This window comes from Girardinichthys multiradiatus, chromosome 12 (assembly GCF_021462225.1).
Source record: "Girardinichthys multiradiatus isolate DD_20200921_A chromosome 12, DD_fGirMul_XY1, whole genome shotgun sequence".
In the NCBI taxonomy this organism is placed as follows: domain Eukaryota; kingdom Metazoa; phylum Chordata; class Actinopteri; order Cyprinodontiformes; family Goodeidae; genus Girardinichthys; species Girardinichthys multiradiatus.
In genome coordinates, this window is record NC_061805.1 from 1,862,176 (window position 1) to 1,873,844 (window position 11,669).

At 38.8% G+C, this 11,669-nt stretch overlaps 1 protein-coding gene across 1 annotated transcript in view; it reads right to left on the bottom strand.

The window, feature by feature from the left end:
* The window catches only part of cacna1ba (calcium channel, voltage-dependent, N type, alpha 1B subunit, a), a 150,692-nt gene extending 139,867 nt beyond the window's left edge, over positions 1-10,825 (bottom strand). Inside the window, exons 1-3 of the mRNA XM_047380421.1 lie at positions 10,566-10,825; positions 6,711-6,816; positions 3,710-3,849 (exon numbers count right to left, since the gene is read on the bottom strand). Coding sequence (XP_047236377.1) covers positions 3,710-3,849; positions 6,711-6,816; positions 10,566-10,825 — 506 coding nt within the window. The remainder of the gene's footprint in view (positions 1-3,709; positions 3,850-6,710; positions 6,817-10,565) is intronic.
* Positions 10,826-11,669: the final 844 nt, after the last annotated feature.

Below are 11,669 nucleotides of genomic sequence, written 5' to 3' on the forward strand. Positions count from 1 at the left end.
CAGCAAAGTTGCTATGTTTCATCCTCTACAAGAATCCAGTTCTATCGGTCAGGGGAACACACTGAATAAAGAAATGTTTGTTTAGAGGTAGTAATGCTAATCATACTAATTGCTAGGGGTGCATCGATTGCAGTTTTCTGGCCGATCAACGATTGCCAATCTTTAAAAAGCCTGACCTGACAATTCCATTTTTTTATATATATATAACTGACACTATCAGGTGTTATAAAGTCACAATACAACTTCAAAGTTCCAATCTTATTTTATTTAAAAATATTTAACAATACCCGTGAAACAATATAAACGTGTTTTAACTGCACGTGAGGCAGTGTTCTCAAATACAAATGAAACGTTTAGAGCATTGCAGTTCTTTTAGTCTTTAATGTTTTACATTTTAAGAAGAAACAAAACTTGTACAATAGGTAAGACAAGGTGATAAGACCAGTGGATAAGATCGTTTCACATGTAGGTACTGGCCGATCCAAAATTAAGGAAATCAGTGCCGATCAATCAGTGCACCTCTACTGAAGACAGTTTCAAATATGAATTCTATAATTATTTTGTCTCTGCTTTGAAATAAAGCAAATCCTGTATAATGGCAGAGCTGTGTAACACCTTCATCCCTCTCACACATGGTGTGACGTCACATCTGGTAAAGTTAATAATTACTAAGCATTCAGGTAAGAAAAAGCTATTAAAGCCTCACAATAAATGAATGAAAGATTTATCTGACACATCCAAGGAAATCATAGTTTTTTCTTTCTGTGGTTGTGTCCATTAGTCGTGCACATTACCATTTTTGTAACTTCCTGTGTGGAATGTGCTTGATGATCAAATTCTCTCGAAACATTTAGTATTAGAAGGTATATCTGAACCTTCATCCAACCAGCAGCTTCAACACACAAAATGTCTTTGTTAGAACATGGATGTTATTTGGCTGAGAAAACAGAGCCAAACTAAACAGTTTTATTCAAAACTCTAAAGGTTTCAAATCAGCTTATATAGCATTCACTTCCAGCATGATAATTTGGTTTTAGTTTGAGATGTTTTATATGGCTGAAATTTGCCCAGTATGGGCCCCAGTCTGACCAGCTACGACCATTAGATTTTTTTTTCTCATTTGCAAACTTATTTTGATTCTATACTTCCTTCTATAGTGAATCAGCACAGACATCATACTGTATTTCATTCTGTCAAACAGCAGTTAACAAGAGGGACAGAAAATAAGGAGAATATGGACAGAAAACACAAAGAAGGATGATTGTATTTATCATGATAAAATATGGTTTTAAACAGGTCGGACCCAAATGAGGAGTGGTCCTGTTTTGCTCCCATAGTGTTTCCTGTATTGGTAAATTTTCACCATTCACCAGCAAACAAAAAATAACAAAACATTAAACACAGCTGTTTGTTGTTGACAAGGTGATTCATTTCTGGTTACAGAATGCATGTTTTTGCACATGGGAAGAGATGTGGAAACAAGCAATTTAGAGAACTCATGGATGACTTCCATTGTCATTGTTTTAAATTTAGTGGATTTTCAAAATCCCACCAGGACACTTTTTTATCTAAATATGATATCCCTTGAGCATTGTGTTTTCTCTTGGGAAAAATCAGAAACTAACTTTAAATAACTTTAAATCTAAATCTGTCAAGGGTGTGAATAATTTTGGGCTTAATTGTAACTACTTAACTTTTTATGAACCATCCAATAACAGCAATTGTGTCTGCAGTCTAGTGTTTAAACAACTTCAGCCAGCTCAACACATTATGAGATTCTGCCAGACAGATGATCAGCAGCTGTTTATGGTTGATCTGCAGGGAAAACATGTGTATGCTGCTGTGAGCCAAACAACAATCCACTCTCTCATACTGTAATAGTGTAGATCAAAGGTTGTTGAGTAAAGACCGTCTCGAAAGATATGGATTGAGTTGAATCAAGAGGCTCAGTCATGACCTCCATCGAAAGCCTGTATGCTACCTACATAATTTATTCATAAGGAAGATATTTCTCTGTTGTTGTAGTATTGTATGAATAAAGAATATCGCATTCATTTCAATTAGACCTCCAGACTTGTGAAACTTTGTTTTTTTAATGTAGAAACATAAAAGAAAATGCAGATCTGTCTTTGGAAAGACTTCTGTGGATGCAAACACTCACAGACGGCTATAGCAGAAATGTTTGTGGGTTTATTTATTATATTTTCCAGTGAGTACCTCTCCTTGTGTTCAGCTAGTGGGAACAAAGATTTAGATGATTTCCAGTGGGAGGAGCAGAGGATATAATGAGGTGTTTGGGAATTGGCCTGTTGATCTGTTTATTGCGGTGAGGCTCCTGTTATGAGCCCAATATGGTCCAAATAAATCTGAAGCATTATTTAAGACAAGCTGAGCAGTTCTCTGCTGAATCCAGCAGTTGTTTGGGGACGTTTTGCATTATAACAGTATGTCACTGCCATCACCCATCCTCACAAACCCCAACACCACAGATAGCACTTCTCTGCTATCAGTCTCTTCTCACACACGGCACTATTCTGGCACAGTTGTCTCATCCTGTCTCTGGGGAAGCTGTCAACACTAAAAACATGAGACAGCTTTGCTACTTACAGATTACGTTTTTTTTACTAATTTGTGAAAAATCTAAATCACAAAGGCTGCTATATTTGATAGGTTGTTATAGCATCATATATTTGCTACATACATGCCAGTAATAAATGCGGCCTGTTGGATGAACTCTTGATGCCCACACCTGATTTAGAAAGTAGCAGCTGAGATGCTAAAGCCCACAGAGATACAACACTGTGATGACAGATAAGACAGAAGAGTGGGACAATTTTGGTTTAATCAGAGCAATAATGTTTTCCTAATATTGTGCAGCCCCAGTAAAAATAGTTAAAATGTGTAATTGGAATTATTACCTACAGCAACATAGAATATAGGGAAAACAATGATAAAAACAAGAACCAATTAAGAATACCATTTTGGACATTAATGCAGATATTACTATATGTAGTGATAGTTATAACAATATTCATCCTCATTATACTGCATAATACTGGGGTGTTTCAATTAGAAGGTTCTGGAATCCAATCCTGGCCTGGACCTTTCTGTCCGGTTTGCATGTTCTTCCTGTGCATGCATGTGTTTTCTCTGGGTACTCTGGTTTCCTCCCATTGTCCAAAAACATGCATGTTAGGTTAACTGGATATTCTAAATAACTATGAGTATGATAAAACAGGAATAGAAAATGGCTTAGATAAAATGTTGCTCCATTCTACAGCTGAGGTCAAAATATGTGCACAATAATAAAATACCACAGTCTTCATCCAGTAGCCACTGACATGAAACCTATTTTTTACTCATTAGCTGGCAGGAACTCTCAACAACAGTCTTGATAAGAAATTCTACATGTTTGATAGAAGATAGGCTTCCATAAAACACAGTTTTCTTCATTACTTCTGCAATGTGTGTACTGCATTTTCTCTGGAGCTCTGGGCATCTAATGCAGATAATACCACCTTATTAAGACTCAGTTTATTCAGACCGGAAGAAAGCAGCCTTTCATCTGAAACAGCTTAGCTTTGCCGATCATTACAATCGCAACACACACCCATACACGGAGTAAAGCTCCCCTCCCCACGTTAATCGCTGCTGCCCATCAGATCTGTCAGTTACCAGCGGTAGAAGCCATTAGGCCGGTGCTACTTACCCTGTTAGGACCACCACAAAGTCCATTACATTCCAGCCATTACGTAGGTAGGAGCCTTTATGAAATGCAAAGCCCAGGGCGATGATTTTGATGCCTGTCTCAAAGCAAAATATTCCAATAAAGTAGGGCTCTGTGTCGTCCTGTAATGAAAAAGGAAAATTGGAGTTAGTAAACGACAGAAGCTTACCTTTGTTAACCAGAACTTATCATAGAACCAAATCCTCTAATCTGTTTCTCTTCCACTTTAAATAGAACATAATTAATCAGAACGTTTGCTTTGTTCAGGAAAATTCAACATGGTGGCTTGAATAGCTCCAGCATTTTAGCACTTTACTAAATGTATTTTAGAAATGTCCAAAGCCATTGTGATAGCAAGTTTGCTTTACAGACAATATATAATAATTTAATAACATGAGGGTGTTTCACACTAATATAGAAATGTTCAGCAGAATCGTGTAACTTTTGAAAAATACTATTTAAATATCTATATTTAAGTTTTTACAAATAAAAAAAGTAAATTGGTGACATGCATACGTATTCAGCTCTTTACTCTGATACACATAAAAAATAAAATCCATTGCAACCAACTGCCTACAGAAAACAGTTTGTTAGTAAGGGTCCACCCATGTGCAAACATAAGGAAGAAGGCTCTCTGGTCAGATGAAACCAAAATGTAACTCGCTTGCACATCATCCTAAATACACCATGCCCAAGATGAAATATGGTGGTGGCAGCAACATGCTGTGGGGAAGCTACAGGGACAGGCAACTTGGTCGAATTTGAATGGAGAATGTATGAAGGATATATGGACAACACTGGAAGAACATCTTCTAGAAGCTGCAGAAGACTTGAGGTTGAGGTAGAGGTTCTTTTTCCAGAAGGATAATGACCCTAGATATACAGCCAGGGCTACAATGGAATGCATTTAATCAAAGTGTAATCATTAAATAGAATAGCCCAGTCAAAGTTCAGACCAAAATCCAACTGAAAACAGTTGGCAAGATGTATTGGGGTTTTTTTTCACTGATATTTTCCATCCAATCTGACCGAGCTAGAGCTATTTTGGGGAGTGGAATGGGGAGAATCTCAGTCTTTAGATGCACCAAGCTGGTAGACACAAACCCATATGTAAGTGAAGTGACAGGTGGTTCTGCAAAGTATTGACTCAGAGGCACTGAATACAATTACACCTTTTAAACATTTTAAAAAGCGTAAAATGGTCCTTCCACTTCACAATCATGCAATATTTTCTGTTGATCTGTCACATGAAATACTCTTAGATGCGCGGTTTTGCTATTTTCCCTATGTGATGGATAATATTGAGGGTTTGGCTAAACTTCTACTGAGACAGATATCATGAATGAAAAGAAGAACATCTGCAGGATTAGTGAAGTAGTGTTGCACTAAAGATTTTCTCAAAACAGTTGTAGATTATAGTTTACATTTCCTCTCAGTCTGTAACTTTTTTAGCAGATGTCTGAGACCGATGTGGGGAAACCCATAAAGAAGCTCCTTTGCTGTTGTGTTTCCCTGACCAGGTTGTGTTTCACAGCCATGCACAAATCAGGCTGCTGCATCATCTTTTCTACAAGTCTCTGTTTGCCAAGTCCACATGGACACAGCAAAGACAGAGTGTTCTGGAATCACTACTTAGAAATCTGCGTTAACTTGGCCAGAGCCTCATAACAGACAGTGAAATTGTTATTCTGGATATAACCTGACTTTCTTTAACAATGAAACTCAGTGGTTTTATTATTAGTATCTTAACTTAAGCAGAAAGAATGCAAAACTAACTTAGAAGTCTAAAAATTGGAGCTCACAACATGTTGTTGGTCAATAGTTTGTGCAAATCTAGAACTGTTTTTCTTTATTTGCTAGAACTGATCCTACAGTGGTGAAAACAGGAAGAATTGGTTCCTATGCGAGCGCTAGCTCCAGTTTAGCATTAGAACCAGTTTGGAAACCTGCCACTGTGTATCTCTTGTAACTTTTTTTTGCAATCCTTCAGATGTATTTGACTTTAAAATACCACCAAGTCCTTTATTAAAGTACCATCACACTTCCAGCATTTCAATAAATTACAGTCTACAGGAAAAGGCTGTTGAGAACTATGGCTCACAATTGAACAATCACACTCTGACTCTAGTCTAGCTACAGTAACTCCTTTAATGTACACTTACACTTAAAAACATACCAATAATATGACAGATATTGAGTTTGACTACATGTTAAGGCAGAACCTTCAAAAATGAACAAAAGCCCTGAGATACAATGACACCAAAAAATAAAAATAAAGATTTGGTTGGTAATTTTTGCGATCAGTGAATTTAAGAATATGTTGTCTCTATAAGATGGTTTCTTTTAATATGTAAATAATGCTGCATATTTGTCATTGATTTAGAGAGAAATGTATCAACTGATGGAACTTCTTAAAATGTTAGAATAAGACTGGTTTTATAGAACTAACCACACAGCACACTCAAACATTGTTTGTTAATGTAAAGCAATAACTGTTTCACATTAAAACCTTATGGAAGCAGAAACCTTGTGGTATTAATGTCAGGCAGGCCTTTAACCCATCCATCCAAGCATCTAGGCAGCGGAGTGGCATTTCAGCGCTAAATCTGTGATGCCCCTGCTATCATCAGGTCTTTGATTGCACAGAAGGGCTGACAGCACTAGTTTATTTAATGGACAGAGTTAACGAGTAAGCTATAGGAGGGATCAGGGAACAGCAGGGGTAACCTGATGTAATGATACTCAGGGGAGATCAGAAGCAGCTCTGCAGGGCTCAGCTTAACCTGCAGCACTAAGAATGGGGTTGCTGCTGATGAGAGTCTAATCTCTGTAAGCCTACAAGTAAATGGTCTGCAGACCAGACTAACCAAATCTAAATCATTCTACTATGAAATGCCCTCTAAATACAAAACAAATGAGCGGAAATAATTGGAAGTTAAATTAAAGCATTTACTTGCTACAATAGAAGAGCTGTGATACTCACCAAACGTTCTGATAATGGGGTTTTGTCCGAAGCTGGCAGGTGTTGCTCCAAGGCCAGCACAATGCAGTTTGCTATGATGGTAGCCAGGATCATGTACTCAAACGGAGTGACAGTGTTAAGGATATTTGGTGACATGATGATTTAACTAACATTACAGCCCTAGGAATTATCTCTCTGCATCTGAAGCTACGAAACATTTAAATAGCACATCACTTTTCAGCTAGCTTATAAATTGGTGATAAAAGGGACCAGTTTCACATGACCAAGAAATATGAGCTACTATCATACCAGAAAGAAACAACAGAAGAAGTCACCAGACCAACAGAACAAAAGCCCACAAACGTGATCATCATCTGCATTTAAACCAATACTTGGATTATTCAGTATCCTCTCCAATGCTGCATTACTATAAGATCAAATCAACTATTCAATTGTTGACATTATGATCTAAATATATTAACATCATTCCATGAAATATCTAGTTAGTTTTTTCCAACGTTTCCTGGCTTTATGACTTCTATCTTTATAATAAAAGAATCCAAACTGCTATGGTAACATTAGATTGACACCAATGCTGAATACATTAAAGCTTTCCACTAGTCGTATTTCATATCCTTTAGCTATGAAAGCTATCCAAGTTGCTTATATGATGGAGTACAGGTCATAGGGGTGTACAAAATGATGCAATAAGATCCAGTCTCAGGATCTGGACTTACACAAACACCCCTCAGTCCAAAAACTCACAGTATTGTATAATTTATGACTTGTGGCTTTAATATCTATGCTGCTGATATGGTTCCATTTTGTTCCACTTGAACAGATTAGTGTGAAGATAAACTATGAGCTACGGCAACTGATAGTTCACTAGGAATCAATGAGTGTTTATATGTCACCTTCTGTATTTAGTCAATATCCACTGAGCAGAGTTACAAAGATGATCTGCTGCATCTTCTTGTTGGCCCCAGTGTTTGACTTAAGGAGCCACAGAGTCTGCATGTAAATTGCCAGGATATGATAAACTGGGTGAGCCATATAGGCAGACATAGATAACTCCTTAGCGACAGCATTAGTTAACTAGGGTATCAAATAAATGTTTGAAGGCACAGCAAAGGCCTTCAGGAAGATGTATTTGATCCCTATGTAACACAGGTAAGCTGTGTTGACTGGGAGTGCTTGTGTTTCTTCCCCTGATACCTTTTAACTAGAATCTACTCTGAAAGGCAGCAGCATCTGGCACTGAGTCAATGTTTTCTTCTGTCTGATAAAAGTTGCATCAGAATGAAAACCTCTGCTCTGGCTGTTCATAAATGTTATATTACTGACCCAATGCAGTGTGCACTAAAGCAATAGCAGGCACTGTAGTTCAGAATATGAGAAGAACACAAAATCAAAAAAACCTAATAAATATATAGAAAAAAGATGCCTAAACAATTCCCTACGACCAACAACCCAACCACATTGTCTTTAGTCAGTCTTGAATCTCACATCCATGATTTCTAATGCAGAAAGTTAAACTATAAATTCAGATGCATTAATCCTGGAGATATCTCTGAATAAAATGTTTGTATTTGGCTGCTTGATAGTTAGGATCCCACATCCTTAATAAAAAGGAATAAAGAGTCCTTACACTAGATTGTATTCACTCCCTCATACATTCCTAAAAGAAACATGATACCTATTGCTATTGGATAAAAACACTGTAGTTGCTATTCTTCCACAGTATAATAGGAGCCTGATCAATATATAGCATTTTTGCAGTAAAAAACTTGAAGAGAATATTCACTTGTTTAAAGATAATGGCCATCATTTTGTACAGACTAATGGCTTTCTCCTCACCCCGCACCTCAGTTGTGTCATTGGATACCGCCTTCCCAACATCCTCTTTGGAATTTACCAGCTCTGTCACAAGAGCTCTATCCCCTACAAGAAAAGGATCTGCCCAATGAGCTTCAGCCACAGGGGCCTCCAGCTATTCAAGATCCTGACTGGAAGACTGCTGTGAAAGCTCAGCGTCAATTAAGAGTTCTGAAATGCAACATGATATCAAAATGTTTGCTCAGCATTTAAGGACCATCAATATATTTCAAAAGAAGCTCAGTTCAAACATGAATTACCCGCAATATTAACTGTATGTGGATGGCATATGGTGCTGTGAAAAAGTGTTTGCCCCCTTACAGATTTCTTCTGTTTTATTTGTCAGCCTTAAATATTTCAAATGAGCAAACAATGTTTCATATAGAAGATAACCTGAGTTTAACCTGCCCTGTTTGGAAAAAGCTATACAACTAATTACTGATCGTCCCACCCTTGGCACCAACAACTGCCATCAAGCGTTTCTCAAAATTGGCAAATAATGTTTTATTTCACTGTTAATGAATTTTGGCCCATTCTATTTTCATAAAGTTTTAATTCAGCCACATTTGGAGGATATTCCAGTTGGAAGGACTTAAGGACATACCAGAGCAACTCCATTAGAGTTAATTCTGGGCTATGACTAAGTCATCCCAAAACCTTTATTATATGTTTCCTCCATTCAGAGGTGGACTTGTGCTTCAGATCATTGCCCTACTGTAACTCCCAAGTATGCTATAGATAAAGGTCACATTCATAAGCAGAAGTAAAGTGGGGAATTCTGCTTTATACCACTTCACACCAAATATAGCAGAGAGGAATTCCCAGCTATCCTTAAGGTCTGTTATTTGGGGACAATAAGGTTTCTTACTCGGCTACACCGATGATGGAGAAAGAAAGGGTGGGTCCATCCAAAGCTTCATAACAGCAATAAGGTACACAGCTCGCTCTATACTGAACTAAATTACTCACCTGAACTGACATCAAGCTAAATGCAAATATAACTGGCACCAAGAAAAATCAACTAATGCCCAAGTCCAGCTGCCTGTTGCATTTAACCAGTCCAAAATTCCATAGAGACCCTAGTAGCAGCAGACATGTGATTACACATGGTACTGTGTCAAGGGATGTTCCCCTAGTTCTGATTCTGTGGAGCAGCCAACACTGGATTCTCTATATATGAAAACAACTCCAAAGGCATGTTACAATGTAAGTTAAATATTCATAAATAACAATGTTGTTCATATGTTTCTACATTGTCTATATCCACTTATCCTTCATTGACAAAAATAAACCAGATCTCCAGTCAGTTCTAAACTAGTCACTACGTACAATTCTGGAACCTGCTGATAAAATCAGATTATGTTTGTTTGTTTGTTTGTTTGTTTGTTTGTTTGTTTGTTTGTCAGTGTGAGTCACGCCCATGTGAATCACTTTCAGGATGCTACTGAGAACTGCTGGTTGAAGGGAATCAGCACCATGGACAGCGCCAACTGCAGCGAAGGAACTTTGTTCACTCAACCAGTGTCTGACTAATAAACTCACAGAAATGTGACCAAACACCAACTTTTACCCTCAGCTCTTTTTGTTCTGAAGCCATATCCCGTCATAAATTTAGTGGTGTCATGATAAAACAATCGGAGACAATCAAAACAAATACATCTTCCTAGGATGAAATATTACTGGAACACAAGACAAGACCCAGCCTGGCATCCTGAGAGATCCATAATGATTAATTGAGGGTATTTTTTCGTTAAAAATTATGTGGAGTAATTAAAATGTTGAAGCGATATTCTATAGTCTTAAATAGCAGATGTATTTCTGTGACAGAAAGCCAAGAGGAGCAAAACCTGGTATATCCATTCCTGTATAATTTATACTAAATAAGGCTGCAGACATAAAACGAAACCTAACTATAAAATGAATGCAGCTACTAAGTAAGTGGCTCTTCAGATCTTTGTGATTGGTCTGCTCAGTGATCTGCAGTGTGGACAGTAAGGATATGGCCATTCGGTGATCTTTTTGGCATATTTCCGGATAATATTATCCTCGCTGAAGATAAACAGGGAGCGGTTAACGGTGAGGCAGTTCTGTTTGACTGGAATGGGGTTGTAAATAGCCATGGTCCTGGCTCTCTGGGCCATGGTCTGTTTGTACATCCTCTGCCCCCCTGGAGGCCCCGGCTGCCGGTTGGCCCCTCTGGCCGGTCCCGGGGGCCCGCTGCCTCTGAAGCGGCTGGACGCCTCGTCTTCAAAACGAGCCATTCTGAGACTGCGACAATCTTGCTGGAGACACCGACACTGACAGAAAAGGAATGGAGATGAAGCATCACAGCACAGCCTGCTGTACCGTCCCACGGCAGGTCCTTACTGACAAAGAGTCAGTAAGAAGATCCACAGCAAAACAATAAGAGAGGCTGGGTCCTCAGGGTCGCTCTGACAGCTCCTTATCTGCGCGGCTCCCCATGCCGCCAGCAGCTCCGAGGTGAATTTGTTGCTCAAAGTTCAGCGGCTTTCCCTCCATGATGCATCATTTCCATGGGTGTTGCTCCTCCGGCTGAAAGGCGACAGCCCAACAGAAACCAGTGAACGCAACTTCAGAACACTTTCATGGCAGAGAACTGGTTCCGTAACGAGTTAGTCTATGTTGCCCACAGTAAAAAGAACGCCCAAAAACAACCTCCCGCCGGAGGCTCCTGTCCACGCAGACTTAAAAGAGGATTGCGTGTTCCTTGTAGTTACCGCTCCCCACGGAAGAGGAAAAACACGCCGCCTTCAGATGATATTTCTTCCGCAGAGAAATCACGGCTTGGGCGCTCGATTCCACGAAATCTAATTTAAGATGAATGTAGAGACTCTACTTTCCTCAGCGCTCCTCATCCATAAGCCCATGTGGCTGACAAAACGCCAGCCAGAGGCTCCTCCTGGACCGGCTCTGTTTCCATAGCAACAGGGAAGGGAGCGAGCCACACCGTAAGAAAATCTATCCCATCACCTGTCAGAATAAGAGCACGTTTTGATCCCTTCTTATTTATCTGTTTATAGTTGAGTTTAAAATAAAAGCGGCTCGAAAATCATTACACGTTTTCCTGCGCCGTTCCAGTTTTAA